Source organism: Phycodurus eques, chromosome 6 (assembly GCF_024500275.1).
Source record: "Phycodurus eques isolate BA_2022a chromosome 6, UOR_Pequ_1.1, whole genome shotgun sequence".
NCBI lineage: Eukaryota > Metazoa > Chordata > Actinopteri > Syngnathiformes > Syngnathidae > Phycodurus > Phycodurus eques.
In genome coordinates, this window is record NC_084530.1 from 8,048,952 (window position 1) to 8,072,036 (window position 23,085).

The window sequence follows — 23,085 nt, forward strand, 5'->3', positions numbered from 1 at the left end:
AAGATTTCCTTTTCATATTCATGTCAGATAGCATTACGTGATGTGTAATTTGGTGGTTTGGTTCAGCTTCTGCGAGAGGATATTGCGTCACAATTCAATGTGACTTTTTATTTTTATTTTTTTTTTTTTTTTTTTTTTAGATCTGGGGCTAAAGTGCAGCACCCCTTAGCTTTGCTCGTAGTCGTCATGGAAATGAGGTCCGGACTCGCTATTGGCCCAGCAGTATGTAGGGTGAGATGAGGGCTGGCTCACTTGCTTGAGACTGGAGTGCGCTCTCATATGGGCTGATTTCAGACAAAAAAATGAGCGAAAATATGCTATAATTCTTGGAGTATTTTGATACCCCAACATGCTTTTCTTTAAAACATCACCTGTAGAGTTTATAAAGCTATTATTCTGGTGAAAGTTAGAGGCTGGAACAAATTAATTTACATTACATTTCTAGTCTAGTCTAGTACTACTTCGCACTCGCATTATTCCCTCACCTAGTTCCATTTATATCTCTCCAACTGCACGTCCCTGAGCAAGATGTCTTTTCTTGATCCAAAACAGTGATGTCATACACAGGGCCACTGTTTTGACTCTCCTGACCTGATGCGTCCTAAAGTGTCCTGAAGTTAAATTCCTTAATGTGTACAGTTTTTGGAGGAGACCGTAGGGGTCAATTCACAGAGACAGAGTTCAATGCATGTGACATATTTCTCTGGGTTCTCAATGACACACTGTCTAGCTTTGGCTTAGTTCCGGCTGTCATACTGTCCGCTTGCAGCAGATCACAACAGGGTTAAATAACCTTTCTCTCCTTATTAATCATGCGATATGTCGAAGTCTATTGCGAGGGTCGAATTGTCAATATCAGTATCATCAATGTTTTTGGGGGGAGTTATAAATATAAAATACTTTTGCTATTAAGAGTGGTTTGCTTTGTGTTTAGAGGGATACTGTTTCTTTCTTCCTGAAAGTATTATAACAGTGGCACAATCCGAAGACCACCACTCTTCTGGAAGGAAACAGGATTAAACAGGCATGTTCAGGCATTTCATCATCAGGATTTCGCTAGCTAATTAAAAGCATGGAGGAGAGAAAAAGACAGTGAGACCTCCCTTCTTCATCATTGTTCACTAAAGAGATCAAAATCAAGGATTAAGTTCAAGAACGTTCTCTCTAGGCCAACCTTTTCAATGCAGAATATCTACTAAAGCACTAGAATGCACTGACATTTCCTCCAAGGAGTACAGTCCAATTCAGCTCAGCAAAGTACCGTTTGGATAGGTGTGGAACCACAGATGGTTAGACAGTCTAGATATTTGACAACAAGTAACATTAAAAAGACATATCGCGTTCTTATATGTGGATGGGGGGGGGGGACACCCGGTGAGGACATGCAACAACTAACCATTAGGAAAAGATGAGAGAGGACAGAAAAGGGACCGAACGTAGAAGATGAGGAAGGCAGTGCTACTGATGAATGGTGATTCAAGTAAAAAAAAAAAAAAAAAAAAAAAAAAAGGGGTGGCGGTGGGGTGATCGGGCATGGGGGTTGGTGGTCCGGTCACCTTGCCCCCTCCCTTGGAGGCTGGTTGAGGCACTTTGGTTGGGCTAGGGGACCACCCTGGGGATCGGGTGGTGTCCCCCTGACTGATTCCTCCACGGGATGGGCGCGCTGATTCAGCCCCCCCCCCTTTGCAGGAGGAGGGGGTCCTTCCTCGGAGTGCCGGCACAGCAACCCCGTACACCAGTTAACTAACATGCAAGTGATATGGTGTTTATTCACTATTAAGTACCATAGAGACGGTATAGGTTTGAATTGCTTGTGCTGGCACAACTAACAATAACACAGGTTGTATTAAGATACCAACTGACAGGTTTTTATAGGTGTTTAGAATAACTGCGATAGGCTCCAGTTTAGCCACGACCTTAATGAGGACAAGCGGTCTAGAAAATGGATTGAAAATGTGATGAATTAATTTTATTTTTGTAATGAGTTCCATCCTAGGCACCACATAAGAAAGAAAGACTACCATGACCTGGATGACAGAGAATCGACATAGACAAACATTTGACCACTTCTTTTAATCTTTTCCTTCGTGTGTCTGACAGCTCGTGTCATTTCTCAATGTCCTTTTCCTTCTGTGTGGGGCAGTGGAGTAGTAAATGAATGTGCATTTAATGTAACATTCAGGGAATACAAAGACCAATCATGTGCATTTGCAACTCCTCCCACCTGACACGAGTCAGCCAATCGACACTTAGAGTAGCTACGTGTGCATGTGCGTGCGTGCGTGTGAGGCATGTGTTCTGCTTTTATTTTTCCATTTTAGAGTACTTCAGGATGCAGTGTTTAAAAGCTATTTATTTTTAAACACTAACTTCAAATAGATTAAGAATTGTATTTATAATCTTCCCAGTCCAGAATGAGAATCAGCAAAACAGTGTAAATGCTTTAGGAATACTACTGTTTTTGTGTCTTTATTAAAATTTCATTCAACAGTAATTTAGTGACAACAAAATATTAGGACTGTATTCAACCTCTGCTTGAAAACAAAAAAACTCGAACTGGAACTCTGTTACAATTGAGGACCTCGGTGTATGCCGTTTATTTTTTTCATGAGCTCTGATGATTGCCATGAAAACGCAATGGCGTGAACTGAAGCAATTCTTCTTGATGGACAATGCACTGTGCTTGCTCAACAGTTACAATATTGTTGAAGAAGTTATTGACATTGTTGCTGGAGGAGATATTGGATGTTATGTATTTTTTATTTATTTAAAAATAGCACATCAGACATTAATGCTGCATTCTATATAATAAAAAAAAAAATAAAAAAAATGCTAAACCCAGAATAGTTGAACTCCAAAGAAGAAAAGTGAGAAAAATGCAACTCTTTTGAGCAACTGCTCTCAGTCCAGAAGGAAACTCGAACTTTGAAAAGAGTTTTTTACCTCTTACTCGGACACTTTGCGATTAGACTTTGTACCTCCCAGTTTTCTTGAATGTAGCATAAGCGTGACCATATTTTTAGTATGTAGCCCAGTATGTAGTCTGACCAAAAAGTAATTGTTGCCCCTCCATCGTTTTTCTCCACTGTGGTTTACATGACCGTTTTCTAATGCAAGTAAAATATGAAAAACAGTGGTTTAATTAATTACATTATTTAACTCACATTATCTTCTTTTCTCCACAGATTATTGCATATCAGCCATATGGACGCTCTGTGGACTGGTGGGCTTATGGAGTGCTTCTATATGAAATGTTAGCTGGACAGGTGAGTGCAGCCCCCCCCCACACACACAACACAACACACACACACACTTCCTTAAACTTTCGACATAAATGGAAATGCCATTAATTGGTCCCAGCCCCACAAAACACCTACAAAAATTGTTATTGATGTTTTTTTAATAGTTTGTGCATCACAATTTCATGCTTTAGGGCGGCACGGTGGCTGACTGGTTAGCAAATCTGCCTCAAAGACATGCATAGCAGGTTAATTGAGGTCTCTAAATTGCCCATAGGTGTGCATGTTAGTGTGAATGATTTTTTTTGTCTGTATGTGCGCTGCGATTGGCTGGCGACCAGTTCAGGGTGTACCCCGCCTCTCGCCCAGAGTCAGCTGAGATCGGCGCCAGCACACCTGCGACCCTAGTGAGGATAAGTGGTACGGAAAAGGGATGGATGGATGGACTTCATGCTTCAATGCCCGTTAGCGTTGCGCTTTTTCCGGTGTTTTGCACCTTGGCCACCAGGAGGCAGTATTATATTGATACAGTCCTTCGCAATATTGCAGATCCCTTGTTGTGGGTTCAGTGCAACACAGATTTTTAATTTAACAGTCTGCAGTAGAAGCCGACAGGCTCCGGAAAAGTGATTACCTTTAACTTATTGAAGTGTGGTGCTTATCAGTCGCACAAGGACAACTGAGGCTCTTTTTGCCATGCCAAAGTGGAAACTTTATTGAGCAACAGCCACTTATACAGTAGGTATGCCACTATGTAACTTGGCAATGGAGCAAACATGACCAGTAGGGCACAGTTAATCACACAATCCCCAGTGAGGAAACAAAATGCACACATACCAACCTAGCCCAACAAGGCAGACACTCATAACAATACAGGAAGGAACAAATGTAAGTGTAAAGAAAAATGTCCAGACAAGAATTTACAAAGAGCGGCGCAAAGCATGTTGGGAAGTTGTAGGACTTCTGCCGGTGCTACTTCCCCGCATGCTTTTGTGGCGCCCACCACCGGTTGTTTGAACGAATTATAATCCATAACAGGTGGTACCAATAGAACGACGCTACCTTCGTTAGCTCGCCTATGGCATTTTTCATTGTGCGTTAGCATTAAACTATCAGACTTTTGTAAGTTATAGTTTGGTTCAATACACAACTTGTAATTCTCTGTTTTATTTTTACTCTTCAACTGGCAATGGCAGTAAACATCTGGAAGCAAGCATTTGGCGTCTTTCTTTGAAAATTGTCCACTATCTGCTGGTTGTTCTGATTTTCACTCCCACCATTTAGCGCTTGTAAAATGTTTGCTTGCAACTTAAGACAAAAGAATCATCCAAGCAACAGCTTGTTTCTTGAAAAAAGTCAGATCACTCAGAATTCGAGGTACGACTGTATTATATTTTCCACACATATGACACATGCTAATATTTGTTTTATTCAATGAACATAACTTTTACCAGAGATGTTCCCGTGTTTGTAAAACTGGGTAAAGAGGGCATAAAGCAGAAAGGCTATCTCTCGCTGGCCTAGTGGAGTGTAAATGACAAAATTCATTTCCTGAACTGTCGAGACATCCACATTAGAGTTATTGATGATAACCACCCACCGAGGAAGGCTCAACACTGTCTCATCCACTACCTTTACCCAGAAAGTTCTTCTGCGGGAAACCTATTTCCAACAATATTTCCTACGATTGTAAATCAATTTGGATTTTTGACCTTTACTCTCAAACTATTAAAAACTTTCAAACGATGCATATTTCCCATTTTCCCCCTGGATCAACCATGGGGAATACTAACAATTGATTCATTGTCATTTTTTCCCAAAGAATTCCATAACGGCTCGGTCGTGGCCCGGGTTAATAATGTCCGCCACCGGCGCTGTTAACCTACAGGGCGTCGGTAACCTACGGGGCCCTGGTGGAGATTCAGCTACTGCGGGTCAAAGACGAAGAAGAGGTGGAAAGCGGGTTCTTTGGCAGAAAAAGAAGAGGAAAACGGAGCCTAGAATTGAATGTGGGGACTTTGAATGCTGGGACGATGACAGGAAAAGCTCGGCAGTTGGTTGACATGATTAGGAGAAACGTCGATGTATTGTGTGTATTATTTCAACGTCAGTTTACATCAACAGGCTAAACGTAGCTCCTGCCCGACATACAAAGAAGTATTCTCTCAGTCAAGATGTATCACTTACAGTAAGTGATAAATCAGATCATGAAGTGATACATGAAGGAGGTAGTGTACTTCCTTCACACCAATTACTCCTTTCCTGTTAGACAGGGCTTTTTCACCATTCTTGTCTATTGCTGGGGTGGTCTGGAATATAGGGTGCTACAGAAAGAGCACAAAAACAGGAATAGGTTGGCCAGAGATTGGTTCCACAGGGGGGGGGGGGGGAATGCAAATAAGTGAATTTCGAAATAGTGAACCATGAATAATTGGTTCAAGATTAGGCGGCACAGTAATAGTGGCCAGTACTTATGCCTTACAATTGAGGGGTCGCGTGTTTAAATCTTGCCTCACGCTTTCCTGTGTAGAGTTTGCATGTTCTCTCTGTGCTTGTGTGGGTTTTTGCGGATACTGCAGTGTCATCCCACATTCCAGAAACCTGCGTGTTAGGTTAATTGAAGACTCTCAATTGTCCATACTGTAGTTGTGAACGGTTCTTTCAGTGCCCTGTGATTGGCGGGCGACCTATTCAGTGTGTACACCACCTCTTGACCAAAGTCAGGTAGGATAAGTTTCTGTCCACCCGTGACCTGATTGAGAACCAGCACGATGGAAATTAGATAGATTGAAAATTGATAGTGAAGTGCCTCTGTTGCCTTCGGTCACCGCCCAGCTCACAATGCCCCTGACCCCTATGGCCCCTCCCACAGGTGGTGGGCCAATGGGAAGGGGGACCCATGTTACCCTCTCGGGCTGTGGCCGGCCGGGAGTATGGGGTGCCGAACCCGCTAATACGAGCTGTTCGGCCCCTATACGACCAGTGTCAGAGTTTTGTCCCCATTGCGGCAGTAAGTCCGACTCGTTTCCGGTGAGGGTTGGACTCCGCCGAGGCTGCCCTTTCTCACAGATATAACTTTTATGGTCAGATAACTGACTTATAACTTTTATGGTCAGAATTTCTAGGCGCTGCCGAGGCATACAGGGGATCTGGTTTGGAGGCCTCAGTATTGCATCTCTGATTTTTGCAGATGATGTGGTTCTGTTGGCTTCATCAAGCCGTGACCTCCAACTCTCACTGGAACTATTCGCAGCTGAGTGTGAAGCGGCTGGGATGAGAATCAGCACCTCCAAATCTGAGACCATGGTCCTCAGTCGGAAAAGGGTGGAGTGCCCTCTCCGGGTCGGGGATGAGATCCTGCCCAAAGTGGAGTTTAAATATCTTGGGATCTTGTTCACGAATGACAGGAGCCAGAGGAGGTAGCTCGGGCATCTGATTAGGATGCCTCTCTGACGACTCCCTGGTGAGGTGTTCCGGGCACGTCTCACCGGGAGGAGACCCGGGGATGACCCAGGACACGCTGGAGAGACTATGTCTCTCGGCTGGACTGGCAACACCTCGGGATCCCCTCGGAAGAGCTGGAGGAAGTGGCTGGGGAGAGGGAAGTCTGGGCTTCCCTGCTGGGGCTGCTGCCCCCGCAACCCGACCTCGGATAAGCGGAGGAAAATGGATGGATGAAAGTGCCTCTGTTGGTTGCAGAGAAATATAGCACTCAGTTTATAAATTAACAATCTATTCCACACAATGACCATATTCTTGAAGGTACATCAAATGATCATTCAGCTATTTTTACCATTCCTACTGCAGAGCATTTAAAAATTTGGTTATATTGTATTTGTATGTCTGGGGAAAAAAAGATGAAAATCCTTAATCCTGCCACTATTGGACCCCTTTCATGCTACATGGTGCCACTTAACAAAAAGTTGTTTGTGGTCTCTGTGGAAGTGCAACCACCTTTTCATCCATTGTGCGATAATGGATGAAACAAACTCTCACCAACATCACGCTCCTTCTGTCCGCAGCCTCCTTTTGATGGAGAGGATGAAGACGAGTTGTTCCAGTCCATTATGGAGCACAACGTGTCCTACCCAAAGTCCTTGTCCAAAGAGGCCGTTTCTATCTGCAAAGGGGTGAGTGAAAGGTTCAATACCATCAATGGCATGTTTCTGTTTTTGCACTTTGTGTGGTTAAGCAAGCGATGAATCCAGCTGCTTTACATGAAAGGTTAATGTGAGGCAGCTTCGTGCGTCCCTTCAACGCGAACCATCAGTCGCTATGTTCCAACATTGTGTGGTTTCAAACAACTGTGCTGTCTTTCCTCCCCAAAAAACTAACCTAATGTTAGTTGAAGCTCATGCAAATCAGCAATTTAAGTGCGGTTTGTGGTACTCGTCACAGAAGCCGACATAATCTAAATTCATGTACCAGAAAGTCCACTTGTTCTAAATTTATCATCTTTTAGTCCTGAAAGAAACAGCTGCCTAGTTCAATTTGAGTGTGAATAAGAATATTGTAGATGTTCTTTAAATCTAGTTTGGGCACCTCTCACCAATATTTTTTGGGCATATACATTATTAAAACACTGCAAGAAACTTATTACTTTTTCCGTTATACCCCTGAAACATAACTGCAGTTGTAAAACACTGAAGGTGTGTACAATTAATAATATTATTATCATTACTTTTCCAAATAATAAACTATCAATTCATTTAATTAAGTTTATTTTTTTGTCCACTTTGTGGTCCAAAAAGAAGAGTTTTTCTTCTGATTATTTGAGAACTAATCATAATTAGGGTTGGGCATCATTTGAATTTAAGCGATTCCAATCCCGATTCCAGCTCCAAACGATTCTCGATTCCAATTCTTTTACGGGGCTAGGTCAAAAAAAGTTTGCATGATTTAAATAAACGGTGTCCACATTATGAACATCCATTTTCTTAGCAGCCCGCAGCATAGACTAAAATGAACATTTGATTTGGGGTTCTTTCTAACCAGTATCAGTATCAAAACTATGAACTAAACGACAATGTGTGTGGAACTAACCCAATTAACTTAATATTCATTAATTAATGCTTCAACGAAAAGTTCAATATAGCATTATAAAAAATGTTTTTTTGGGGGATTGTTTTGTCATGTTAAATGGTTTACATGTGCAAGTTTTAACTTGACGTTCTGTTTTATGCATGTAGCCTTTTATTTTGAAGGGCACACACCGGAACTCTGCATTTTGTAACTTCACACAACACCGGTGAATTTTGAAAACAAAAGTCAACCTAGACTGCAAGAAAAGAGTAATGAATGGAACCAAATGCTGTGTAAAACATTGATTCCTTTACCTACCCACCAATGAAGCACAAGGTTAGTGTTTGTGATACTGTGAAACAACGTTTATGTAAATTGTGCAACCCACTGTTAAACAAACACTTACGGAATAACTTATCCGTCCATTTTCTGTACCGCTCATCCTCACAAGGGTTGCGGGCGTGCTGGAGCCTATCCCAGCTATCTTCGTGCGAGCGGAGGGGTAGACCCTGAACTGGTCGCCAGCCAATCCCATGGCACATGGAAACAAACAACCATTCACACTTGCATTCACACCTACATGCAATTTAGAGTCTTCAATCAACCTACCATGCATGTTTTTGGGATATGGGAGGAAATCGGAGTACCCGGAAAAAACTCATGCAGGCACGGGGAGAACATGCAAACTTCACACAGGCGGGGCCGGGATTTGAACACAGTTTCTCAGAATTATGAGACAGATATGCTAGGCAGATTTGCTAACCAGTCGTCCACCGTGCCGCCCCGAATAACTTATTATCAATAAAAATATTTCAATAAAAACTACAATTGTTTAGATGAATAAATACAAAGTAATTCATATAAAATGTAAAATCAAACACGGGGCTCTACACTAACTTCCATTCCACACATAGGGTCGATCTACAGTCCCAGCCTCACCTATGGTCATATGAGTCATTGGCCGTGGCCAAAAGAACAAGATCATTGATACAAACAGCTGAAGTGAGTTTCTTCTGCAGGGTGTCTGGGTTCTCCCTTAGAGGCAGGGGGCTAAATACATGTAATAAAAACCCAATTTTTATATAGTTGTTTGATAATTCACAACTTGGTGGAAATGACGTAACATATAAACAATGCAAATATGAATCTTAACTGACCTCATAACATCTTTGTCCTCTGACCTTTAACTTGTGAGTTTACAGTATGAGTCCCAGTATGAAGAATGAAGTGAAATGGGACCCTGACACAGTCTTATATTAATGGTGGAAATGGGATTTAACAGTTGCATATCCGGTATATCTTCCTTTCTTTCACAAAGATCATTGACACAACTTTAAAACTGTATAATTGTGGACAAAGGTGCGAACGGAGTTAGGTTAGGCATGGGTGGTGGGGACTCGCCGTGTTATATATCTTGACATATAGCCATATGACATTTATGCATTATTTGTGCAGGGTGAATAATAATATATATTTTTTTTCATTTAATTGTATGGTGCAGTTATACATTTTGTCCCCCTGGGGACTGGGGGACAATTATGGGGGATTCCTCTGTTTGCGCAGATTAATGATAAACAATCAATTTACATAGTTATAGTGTGTGTGTCTTAAATGTGAACTAATGCAACCAAGTGGGCATCGAGCATGCTTGTCACAAAATAATTCACACTCGTTAAACTTCTATTTTGAAGTTAAACTCGTTTGAATGTGTCACAATTCCTAACCTGTCCGACGTTCCCTCGACTCATTGACGACGTCGTTCAGCGAGGCAGCTTTGCAGACTGCTGAGTATTTTAGAAGTACTGTACCTTTCAGCTTGCTCTCCAGGTGGGCCGTCTGTGTCGTGTCTCCTCATACCAAACGAGCTTGGTGCAACGGGCCAATAGAATCAAGCCAGACTGTGTGTCACACATACACATTCACACACTGGAGTCTGTATCTCTTTCACATGCTAAAAAAAACAAAAAACCCTGAAGGGTTACATTGTATAAAATCAAATGAAGCTATTACTGTTCCGTTTGGCAAGGTCTTTGTACTTTTGGATTATTTTGTCACTTTCTGACATTTAAAATGTCAGAAAATGAATGAAACTGATGTTTTTCAATGTTTTTCTCAATCAGATGAAAATCACATTATTGAATCGGGACATCCCGAGTCACAATCATATTTGAACACTTTGTGCCCAAAGCTAAAGTAGGAAGGACCATTGGTCCCCATATATAGGTATGATTCAACATTATGAATTATTTTGCAGCGGCCCAAGTTACGGCTTGTGTACCCACAGGGGTGCCTAGGCCCCAGTTTGAGAATCACTGATTTAAACATAAGAATTTAACCACTGTAAATTGTGAAAAGAACAAAAAAATTGTGACTTTGTGAGCAAGAGACATACTGCACGCTGCACAAAAGTATTGGTGTCCTTACCAATTCAACTGCACTTTGTAAAGTACTTCTTGTCTAAGTCTTTGACAATCATATTGAAATGTCAAACTAAAATTAAAAAAAAAAAACGTCAAGTATCAATTAGAATTTTAAGTATAAATGTGCTTCATTGCTTCAGCTTATTAAACATTTCATGAATATGAATATTATAGAAACGGTTTTGCTTAGAGAGACAAGTCAAAATGTGTATGCTATTGTTAAACGTATTGTTAAAGTCCTTTCCACTTCCAGTTGTTCTGATTTTTATTCTAGATGATTTCATTTTGATACATATGTGCTAGCCGGCCAAGCATAATTTAACAAGGACCCTTTGCACATATTCATATGGGTACTTTTTAATTTTTTTATTTTTCAACAAATGAAAACTGTGTCCTCGTGTCATCTGCAGTGTTATTAAAAGTGGCAGCAGTTCTCTAAAAGGAAAACAAGCAGAAAGAGGGGGGTGGGGAATCACAATTATATCACTTATTTTTCTAGCCCTTCTGTGTAGTTGTCATTTACTGACCTAGAAAAGCAGTGGAATCACATTCAGGAACACATAAGTGAAATAGTACTGGAGAGGGAGTAAAAAAAAAAAAAAAAAAAAAAAAAAACAATCTTTTTTTTGCTCTTTTTGAGTAGAATTGTGATGTGACATTGCCGGTGTGATTCACTTCTTTTGACTCTATGTCATTGTATTATTCTGTGCATCAAACAGCTAATGACCAAGCATCCGTCCAAGCGTTTGGGCTGCGGCCTTGAAGGAGAGCGGGATGTCAGGGAACATGCCTTCTTCAGACGTATTGACTGGGAACGCCTTCAGAACAAGGAGATACAACCGCCCTTCAAGCCCAAACTGGTAAGTCCGACACACATGAATAGTTGAATAGTAGGTAAAAAGTTATTCAATCAGTGGTGGCCAGATCTTATTACATAATGGATGGATGGATGAATGTGTTAGAGGTTAAAAAAAAAGAAAAGAAAAAAAAGAGAGAGAGAACAAAGAAAAGTTGCAGCCCAGGTTTAGCCTGCCGACCGTTCAAACCTCTATTACCCGGTTCTTTTGTTCTGGTCGAGGTGATTCTTCAAGGATTAGGCCGGATGAACAGTTTTACAATTGATTCTAAAATACAGAGTCAAACAATAAGGTTGGTAAAGGTTCAGCGCTGGTTTCTTCCACACATAGCTGAGAACAACGTCCGTACCAAAGAGACCATGCAAGCTTTCGTCTTAGTCTTTTATAGCCCAAAAGACATGAAGTCGTGTAGTCTCGGACCAATCCTTGCCTCGCCTCAGTGTCTGGGTACATTTGGAAATCCAGTCCGACGCTCTCTTACCGCCCTGAGATTGCGGTACTCAGAGACAGAGCGCGCTCCATTTTCTATAACTTTACTCATGAACCTGTTGGCTCTTGGCAGATACGTCAGTACATCTACCATATTGAATGAGTCAGTTCTGCTTGTATCGAACAGCACACTCCAACAAGGCTCCGAGTTTCTAAAGGTTTCTGGGGTGCAGAGAGCGCACACGGACTGAATTTCCCAGTGTACCTTCTGTTGATATTTTGTATTTGTTGTGTCGGTGCAACTAAGTGTAATGCTCCATGTTTATAAGGAGCTCTGGGTGTCAAACAAAAAGTGTATGCAGTGTTGCCAAAGCATGCTGCCAGTAATTTCTATCAGATGGATGGATGGATGGTTGGATGTGGATGTACTTATGGGTCAGCGGTTCGAAATATGAATATTTTGATTGGTATGTGGAAAGATATAGTACTGTACATGTATTGGTGGGTCGTTGTGATGTACTGGTTATTGATTGTTTACTGTGATGATTGGCGGGTGAGTAGATGGATGGAAGAATGGTTGGGTGGATTGGTTCACAGATAGATGTCTTTGTCGGTTGTTATAAGGACTAATGGGTGGGTGGCTTGACACATGGATAATTGATAGCTGAATGGATTAATGGATGGATGAATGTACTGGTGGGAATATGGTTGGTTCGATGATGGATGAATTGATAGATGGATTAATGGAATGTTTGGGGATTAGATGAATGGATGGATGGAGTTTTGGGGGATGAGAAGAATGGATGCAAGAGGATATAGTAATGTTAGCCAACTATAGTTTAGTAGAGGCTAGTGAGATATTTACTAGTCCTAAAGGCTCTCAATGTTGTGGGGCTGTCTGGGATGCCTCTGCAACATCATGTGGACATCAGGCTCAGTGCCTCTGGATCGGCAGGCCAGGTTGTTCCCCCTTTTTGTAAAGAAGCATTTTTTGTATATGCCTGAGGGTGTACAGGCTACAGGGGAATTACACCCCTCACCCTCCCTGCTGAGGTTTATTCAGGGGTTCTGGAGTGGAGGGCACACTGAGAAGACAAATCACAGATTCAGGAGGTGCAGTGTGGTTTTTGTCCTGGCCATGGAACAGTGGAACAGCTTTACACCCTCAACCTGGGGTCACCCCAGGTCCTGCATGGTGCATGGGAGTTTGCCGAACGAGTCAACATGTGCTTTGTGGACTTTGTGAAGGCCTTCAATTGTGCCCTTTACAGAGTCTTGTGGAGTTTGCTCCGGGAGTATGAGGTACCGGACCCCCTGATAAGAGTTGTTCAGTCTCTTTACAACCAGTGTCTGTTTGGTTCTTAATGCCAGCAGTAAGTCGAAGTTGTAGGCGCAGCCGAGTCGTTGTGCATCTCTGCTTTTTGTAGATGATGTGGTTCTGTTGGCTTCATCATGCCACAATCTTTAACTCGCTGGTGCGGTTCCCAGCCAAGGGTGAAGAGGTTAAGATGAGAATCAGCACCCCCAAACCTGAGTACATGGTCCTCAGTTGGAAAAGAGTGGAGTTCTCTCTCTAGGTTGGGGATAAGATCATGCCTTAAGTGGAAGAGTTCAAGTGTCTTGGGTTCTTGTTCACAAGTGAGGGAAGAATGGACCGGAAAATCGGTAGGTGGATTCGTACAGTCTACAGTGATGCAGACTTTGCAACCGTTTCTGCGGTGAAGAAGGAGTTGAACTGAAAGATGCAGCTCTCAATTCTCTGGTCGATCTACAGTCCCAGCCTCACCTATGGTCATGAGTCATTGGCCGTGACCAAAAGAACAAGATGATTGATACAAACAGCCGAAGTGAGTTTCTTCTGCAGGGTGTCTGGGTTCTCCCTTAGAGGCAGGGGGCTAAGCCTGGTAAAAGTAGAGCTGCTACTCAGATACCTGGTTAGGATGCTTTCCTGGATGCCTCCCTCAAAGGGTTGTGGGCACGGCTCAAGGGATGACCCAGGACAAGCTGGAGAGACTACTGTATGTCTACTAGCTGGCCTCAGTATCCCTCCGGAACTGCTGGATGAAGTGAACTCAGGGCTTCCCTGCTGCCCCCAGGCTTGATCCCGGATAAGCGGAAGAAAATGGAGAATTGATGGACAGTCTGATGTATTGGTGTGTCATGAAATGCATCACAACCAAAGCAGAGAGGAAGCTGTCGACTGCCTAAAGCTAGTTTTCCTTTTCCTTAAAATATTTCACGGCTCACAAACACATGGCAACACATTGTGACATGCTTCAGCTTTGTTGCATTTGCTGTTGCCATGTTAAATGTCTAAAATTGTATTGTTTACTTTTTTTATTTGCATGTTTCATCTCAATTTACCTTTCAACGTTTTAGTGTTATAATCTGTCGTTTACACTCTTAAACATGGTTTTGATACATTAAGAGGTTTCCCATTGGTTGTACAAATTTTGTATGTTCAAGTGTCATAGATTATTGCTATTCTTATTCATTCCTAAAAGTCAATGTTGGTAATAAGTTACTGATATTAAATTGTCGACTATAATGAATGCAGCAAAGAGCCACAAATGTTTTAATTGTCACAAAGACATTGATTGCACAATTTTCAGTTTAATAAGCCAATGAAAGCACAAAAATAATTCCATGCTGGTCACAATTACTCTTACACATGGATGATGACAATGATATTTATGCACACACATCGCAATAATTTTTCTTAATTCTGAGACAGAAAGAAGACTTAGATTTGTTTTTGTTGCAAGGTCAATATAAACAACACCTTTCAACACTCTTGATTATATTTCATGGAATATGTATACAAAATACAAAGGAAACATTTCCATTTTCAACTCAAATAACCCTTTCTAAACGCAGTTCTTAATAAGACTGATATCTTATCGGGTTATTATGATTATTAAACACTATTTGCTCAAAACATTATTGTAATTTTTCCTGCAAGTTATCCATCTATGGTCTCTGTCTGCTTTCCCTGTGCTAGGTCGTCGGGGAATGGAGCCATTTAGCTTGCTCATGAATACTAAACAGAACAGTCCATCAAGGGGCTACAACACTGAACGGCTTCATTGCTACTATAGATGTATGGCACTGAGCAGCCAGTGAACTACTGGCGTTATTGGCACTCCAGTATGTGGAGCATTATTATCATATTGCTTTTAGGAAATACCTCATACTTAGTCTGTGGTAAATACGAGAGTCTTGCGAGTCATATCAAGCCAATGGCAATCGAACAAACACAACAGGTAGAAAAGCAGTCACAGTACTAAACATGGCTTAAACATGATCATCATCCACATGGCTACATGCGAGGCAAGTCTTCTTTTTTCTTGTCCTACCACTGCTGACCTTTCAGGAAAAGGTGTCACAAAAAGCCAACAGAATAGGCAGATTACATGCAGCGTTAACCCTTTGATATTGACTGAAAAGAAATCTACTGAGGTGTTTGACGGTTTGCTTGATACGTAGGCTGACGTCAGGAAATATGACTCCGAAAATTGTTCAAACTGTGCTGCATATTTTCACCACTATTTGGGTCAAAGTAAAAATTTTACAACTTCTGGGGCATTTGTACTTGAAGGTAATTGGGGATGTCCCGATCACATTATTTTATTTTTTTTGCACCCCAGTCCGAGTCTTTGATTTTAAGTATCTGCAGATACTGTGTCCCGATCCAATACATACAATGAATAAATAAAAATGTGTGTGTGTGTGTGTGTGTGTGTGCGTGTGTACGTCTGTGTGCGTTACACAACAGGGTCTGCATGTCTCTTTTAGTCACTTATATATACTTATCGTCAATTACTTATGAAGGATATGATGAGGCAAGTCTTTGCAAGCCAAACATACAAACACATATAAGGAGGACAGGCAGAACTAGTCATATGTAGACATTTGTTTGTGTCTTACATTTTGAAATATAGTATTTATTTTCTTCTTTCAACTCTCAAGGGCTCCCGTTCCTCTAATAAGGTGAATCCCGGCCTCAGTGTCCCTGTAGCCTCCTGCTCCTCAGCAGATGCACTTTGTGTGATGCAAATGTTGTGTGTTTGTGAGTGTGTGTGTGCGTGCGTGCACACCCGCGTGACTATAATTTAAAAGAGATTATGTCAGAAGAATGTGAAGGCTGTGGAAATGGAGACAAGCTGGGGATGCATGTTCCGTATTTATTAATGCTTGATACTATATGTTTTTGTGGCACATGAGAGCAACTTTGCAAGAAAAAAAGAAAAGAAATGGAAGCTTATGGCCTTTGTGCATGCCACCTTTGTATTGTACCAATTCTAAATTGAAGGGAAGCCAATGCATGCATGGTGGCGTTGCCATAGCACAGTGAATGATTGCATGGCTACACTGTAGATGTGGAAAAAGATAAGAAATGGTTCTGCTAGCTAGGCTAAATGTCATGATCAGATATACAGTATAATGATCTATCATGTCCATCTCACCCAGCTATGTAATACAACATTGTGGAGTCCATTTCCAGCAAATAGTTGTTCTTATACAACCTTCACACTCAACTACAGTACATCCAACCCACAACACATTCTGTCTCCTCTTCCCTGTTTTTTTTGTTGTCCTGTTCGGCTGTTAGATGAAGCATAATGGAAAATCTGCATCCCTTTTATGTCGAAACAGTTTTGTTTGATCAGTCGAACAGAACAAAGTTTCTAGAAGGGAGAAAGAAACAAAGACAAAGCACTAATTGTAAATAGGATGAGTGAAGTAAATCATTACATTATCTGCAACAATGAAACGTGAAATATGAGTGTTGCATGAGGCTGTAGTGTTACACCCTGTGAGGGAAGGACAGGACAAGATAGAACAGGACAAGGACAGGAGAAGAAGCATGCAGGACCAGGGTCATGAACCCGGCTGTACAACTGAAGTGTGCTGGGATTGACTCTGTAAATTATAAAAGTCTATAGGACGAGAGTATGAGTGAGGGGATACCCAAGCAATTTGCATATTCATGAGTTATTTGTTGCAGTAAGGGGTGTTGTGCCTGCGGATACATGCAAGTGAATTGATACCATTTTACATGCACAAAGACTGACAGAAGTGTCCTGTAATTGCTGTGGCCGCACCGCGGCGGCTGAGTACCCCACCCAATCAATCAAGGGACGAGGCGACCGCAGCGGGACGCAAGGAATGGAGAGAAGAGGAGGAAGCAGGCCCGAGGAGCGACAGTGGGGGCCCCACCAGTAGCCAGAGCTACCCTCTTTTTATGCACATCCATCATTGCTCAATCTCATTTCGTCCACCCGTGACAGCTGCGCAATTGCAATCAATCCCCTTGCTACACCAAGCTGAGAGATACAAACCTGTGGACCAAAACTGTGTCAGAATGAGCGTCATTGCGTGTTCATCCATCCTGGGATGTCGTTACTGTGGCAACACCAACAACATCCATTGAGCAGTGTTAGCAAGAAACGCCCACTTATGGATGGCCGACATGCTTTATGGCTTTAAGGAGGATGCGGAAACTAGGTCAAGTGTAGAAGCTGTTGATTGATAGTTATGTGAGCAGGGAATGAATAGAGGATGAGAAAGGAAGAGTGGGAGGTCTGTGTCATTGCACAGTCATCCTGGAACAGTGGCCATGGACGGACTCACATGAAATAAATGCATGCAGTCGTGAGTCACTGCAGCTGTAAGACAGTGAAGGGTACACACTTTTGGAAGGTGACATTGACACATTGTCTATTTTGCCCTGCATTTAATGGACTAATTTGACATGACTAGGTCTGTATTTACATCCACCCCACACCTGGAAAAATCTTGCTCATGCAAGAAACCCATCCTTTTTTTAAGTGTCATTCACCACAAGATGATCCCGGGAACTTAAGGTCAAATTAGTCCTTCCGACTTGGATTTTGTGTGTCAGCAAGCATCCTGTCGATTTTGAAAGGATGCCTGACCAAAGTCCTAACTGTGCTCTTACTGCACATTTCTTTTTCATGCTTTGAATTTTCAACAGATCTTTTTCAATCATCAGGAAATATTTACGCTATTTACATTGTGGCAAGTTTTTTTTATTTGGTTTTGAATGACATCTGACTAAAGACGACCATGGTGACTCAATTTAAAATTCTTGTCACCGCTCTGTTGGACACAATTTTACAATTTCAACTTAAGTCGAATAGCGCACTATACGCCTGCGTTTAAGGCAGTAGATCCATAAATAAATCATAAATATAAATTATAATGATTCAAAACACTGGGAAAGCTACTAAAGTAAACAAAGCATTTTACAGAGTTAAAATTCAGCATCTCCTAGTACTTTTTACCAGTACCTCTAAAGGCTTGATCTTTCGGTTTCATTGTGCTATGCCAAAGAAGGACCCTAACTTATTTTCAATGTAAGCTCTCAGGTCGAATGAAACCTGTTCCGTGACACTTGTTGAGCTTTCAAAACAATTTTTGTCATAGGAATTCATGAAAATGTAAATGTTCTGCTCGAGGGTTAAAGTGAAGCTGTTATAAAACATTTGTTAACTGGTCAAATAAAAGAACAAAAAACACTCAGGTTTAACTTTAAGAACAAATAGCGAAGGTGTAATATGCAGTGTAATAAGTGAGGCATCGTCTTCCTTTTTAACATTATTAATTATCACACAAATGTAATAAGAAGTTAACCATTATCAATACTAAAATATAAAAACACTATCTTCACTTACGTTTGATGACAAGTGATCGTGATTTTGATTTTAAAACTGTTTTGAAGCTGCTCCCTTTTTGTTTGCTCTTGTGAGGTACAGTCCCCTCCAAGTATTGGAGGGGACGGTATTGACTAAGTATTGTTTTAGTTTTATACTGAAGACATTTGAGTTTCGGATCAAAAGATGAATATGAGACTAGACTTCACACCGATCTGGACTTTACACCGACCGGCTTGATCAGTATCGGTCGATAATTAGCATTTTATGCTGATCGGCTTTGTCAAAATTCGCCGATCCGATCAATGACGTCATTGATTGGTTCCGGAAAAGACATTTACTCCACGTCGTCATCGTGTACAGTATATTTAAATCCAAAAGCTATTTTATTTTTAGCCTTGTCGCGTGTGTTTTGACGCAGTACTGTAAATGTCTGACCGCCAATAAAGTTATTTAAAAAAAAAAAAAAAAAAAAAACATGTTGGCGGTGTGGGACAGACAACATGTCTGAGACAGACAACACGTAAAGCCTGGATCAGACGACAAGACAAATGTGGTCTTTCACGATTGCACTATGGCAGACGACTGCAATAAAACCTTGTATTCCGATACCACCGCATCCTGTCTTTTATGATCACTGGGCTTTATCTTGTCAAATCAAACGCAATCGTTACCATGGCGACGACAACACCAATGGATCGCGCCGTGTGTATTATAAGCACAAAATGGGGGGAAATGTGTGCTGGTGGTCAACAGTGCTCAGGAGAGGACTTTAATTCAAGGATTGCTTGAGGTATGTTCACATAATTCTTATACAATATGGCTCGCAAGCAGGCAACAAGACGTTATGCAGCCTAGCAAGCTAGTGCTAGCACTAACGGTTGTACATTAACATGCCGGCGTTATGTCGAATCATGCTCTAAAGTTTCAGTGTGTGTGAAGTAATTTAATTACGATAAAGTATTTTAATTACAGTAAGGTAGCAGCCATTATTTCTGTCATGTTGTAATGTTGGTTCCTCCCGCCAGAAGTTAGCTGGGATAGGCTCCTGCACTCCCGCGGCCCTTGTGAGGATAAGTGGCTCAGAAATTTGATGGATGGAAGTTTAGATAAGGTCAAATTAAGGTCACCTATAAAGGTTATAGCGCATCCTAGGATCATTCTGAAATGCTGAAGTTTCACCTCAAAGATGAATATCCCAAGTATTTTGATTAGTATTTGTCTTTTCACACATTCATAATGGAGAAGTCGCAGTGAGAAGGAAAACGGAAATCACTATTTTCAGTCCTTGGAGACCTCATTGCTTACTGCGAGTGAATTGACTCTTAAACAGGTAGTGGAGGGGATGCAAAGGAGGCGTTTCTTTGAAGGTAGTGGTTCTCAAAACTTTTATACCAAGTACCACGTAAAAAAAATCCTGGCTCTCCAAGTATCACCATAATGACCAACATTAAAATACAGTAACGTAGAAGGCATACGTGTTCATTAAAAGTGAGACAGAAATGTGTAAGTTATATTACATATTGTTGCAACCCACTGTAATGCACTGTGCTTAAATATAAAATTAAAAAAAACTGCACTTGAGCAATCATTCAATTAAAATGTCTGACACATAAAAGTTAAATAAAAATGATACCTGAATAAATGTGTGTAAACAAATCTATTGAACGACAAGTTAAAAATACAACTGAACTGTACTTAACAAATTTACTGTACCGGGTAACCTACATAACATATAACATATAACATTGTGCACAGTTTGAACATGTATTTCAGTGATTCTCGCTAAGTGTCACTCGTGGTACTTGAGAATCACAGTTTCAAGGCATACATTGCTACGCTTAATGCTGTTTTTCCCGCCACTTAAATTACTATTACGACTGTAGTGTATAGTGTATATGTGTTCCTCTTTTCAAATTGTAGACTGCAGGAATCTCTTCTTGCCACTTCTCCGTTGATTGTTATGTCCTACTTTACACAAGCTAGCTATGGCAGCTGATTGGTCACAGCTTTTCCACCAAGTACTGTCATATCAGCAGTCCAGGCGTTTGGAATATGTAGCTGGTTAAAGGTCAAGCATGTCTTTCCGAAGCACTCAACATGATGTAGGGATTGATTTTTCTCACTGCTAATCAGTGAAGGCTTCACAAGGAAGTCATACTGTTAGTAAATTAGGATCAATACATATCCACTGTTCATTTCTTAATGGGACGTTAATATCTGAGTTTCTGTATACAGCGTTCCAATCCTTTATAGTAGAATAGAAGTACATCCAAAATATTTAAGTAGTACATTAATCACACCTATAAGATACAAATAATTTATTGTACAAACGGAAGATCCTAAAATCCAGTAGTTTCCTTTCCTCCTAATAAATTGCTTATCGTGGTGAAACATATGTGGAGTTCACGTCTTCACTGCTAAAAAACTATTCAGTTTTCCGGTGAGATGAGGTTGTGACTGGAGAGAGAGCGAGGTAGATACAGCACGTGAGAACGAGTGCGTTGGCACAACTTTTAATGGAGGCGAGCCGACAGTTATTTTTAATACGCTTGAGTGCAGTGGCGTGCATGGCTGTGCACATATGGAGAGATAGATAGATAGGTCAAAATCCCATACAGGACATTTTGTCACTGACAATGTATCAAGCGCTCGGGTCATCAACCCGTAAGATTTGGCAGAATCACACCATGACAAAAGACGGCATGAATGCCATGTTCTAAAGAGAGAGATTTCTCATAAACATGTTGCAAAGGCGTCCATGTCGCCATCATGACATGCGCTGTCAACTCTTCATCTCCTTTTGTTCAAGTTGAGCTTGTCTTTTGAGCTTCAAATCAATAAAATCAGACCACACATACACATGCTGCAGCAAAATAGATTTAGCATTCTCAAATCATGATCTTTAGCATACTCGGTCTTGTTTAAAGACAATAACAGGTTGAAAAGTGTCATTTTTTTTGTTGGTGGTGGTGTTATTATTTATTATTGTTATGAGGACTTTTTTAGTCCTTTATTGGCCTCGCTTTAAAATACTTGAAAATCAAACGTTTTAACCACAAATAAGAAAACTACAATTTTTCAGTTACCCTCAAGTATCCAACGTGCCTTTCATGGAGGCCTCCCAGCCAGTGCCCCTATTCTCAGCCCCCCCCCCCCCTCAAAACTAAAGGTGGGTTGCGTGAGGAAGGGTGCACGTGATTGCCTCTGGCTAACAAACTGAGTACAGTGCAGTGTGAGGACGAAGCCCTGCCATGAACGTTGAAAATGTGTGAGTAATTGACACCCCCTAAAAATATTAAATATTTGTTTTTGATTATAATTGCCTATAGATGTCACAAAATGGCCACAAAGCACTGCATCAAGCTCCTCAACTCACGTCAACATAGTTTCTTGGCACCAAGATGCCAAAAGATGACCCCAAGGCATTTCTTTTGCTATTAAACAAGGTTTTTACCTGAGCACCACAACGACAGGTGATTTCTCAGCGAATAACGGACGATAGGTTCCAAAAATAGGTGCATTCGCAAACACTGTACTTCCAAAATAACAACAACAAAACATCCTGTGAAAATGTTCCCTTTGCAACTCAAGTCATTTTATCCTGAGTTGTTTGCTAGTCAAAACCACCATTTCAAATATGCATATTTATTGCTGTCAATTTTGGAGTTACCACAGTGCTGTTGGCAAAATATATCAAAATAATAAAAGGTCAAAGGACAATTGCAAACGTGTTTAAAAATCTTCTACGGCATCCTGCGGAACAAGCAGGTGCTGTTGAAGATGTCAATCATGAGTTTAAAAAAAAAAATGCGTAGATGATCATTAGAGGTCAACGTGAGAAATGTACTGCCTCTCGTGTGAAGGGTAGTCAGTGATGGATTGAAGACCACAGTTGAAGGAATAGGACTAGGCATTTGCCATAAGGTATCTGCTGTGCATGACTCACGCACGTACACACACACACACACACACACCAACACCAATGTTTGTCCTTGTCCTCCTATTGCTTAGAGTGGCTTGGTGGGAATGTCACCTGTCAGTACAAATATAATGGAAATACATTTGAACAAGGCTGACACACAAACACATGTATGTGCTTCTTTGTATGGATGTCTTTTTTTTGTTGTTAAATAAAAAAAGAATGACAGGAAATCAAAATGTGTTGCTGCATGCCATAACCATTTCTGCACACACTTTGGCACATACTGTATGCGAACATAAACAAATATGTAGTGAAGGAATGTAGGTCAGTTAGTGGAGGCCAGTTAGTCACTAGCAAGTCATGACTTTGGAAAATGCTTACAGATGCCAGTCCAACCATTGGAAGTGAGTGACCGTGACAAAGAGATGTCTCGTCTGCATACATAATCATTCTTCTGTTCATGCCTAATCTTTTAGCAGCTCGAGAGGCACACAGCAGAATGTAGAGCTTCGCCAA

At 41.1% G+C, this 23,085-nt stretch overlaps 1 protein-coding gene across 1 annotated transcript in view; it reads left to right on the top strand.

The window, feature by feature from the left end:
• The window catches only part of prkcaa (protein kinase C, alpha, a), a 162,817-nt gene that overhangs the window by 127,832 nt on the left and 11,900 nt on the right, over nt 1-23,085 (top strand). Inside the window, exons 14-16 of the mRNA XM_061680640.1 lie at nt 3,186-3,266; nt 7,262-7,369; nt 11,401-11,541. Coding sequence (XP_061536624.1) covers nt 3,186-3,266; nt 7,262-7,369; nt 11,401-11,541 — 330 coding nt within the window. The remainder of the gene's footprint in view (nt 1-3,185; nt 3,267-7,261; nt 7,370-11,400; nt 11,542-23,085) is intronic.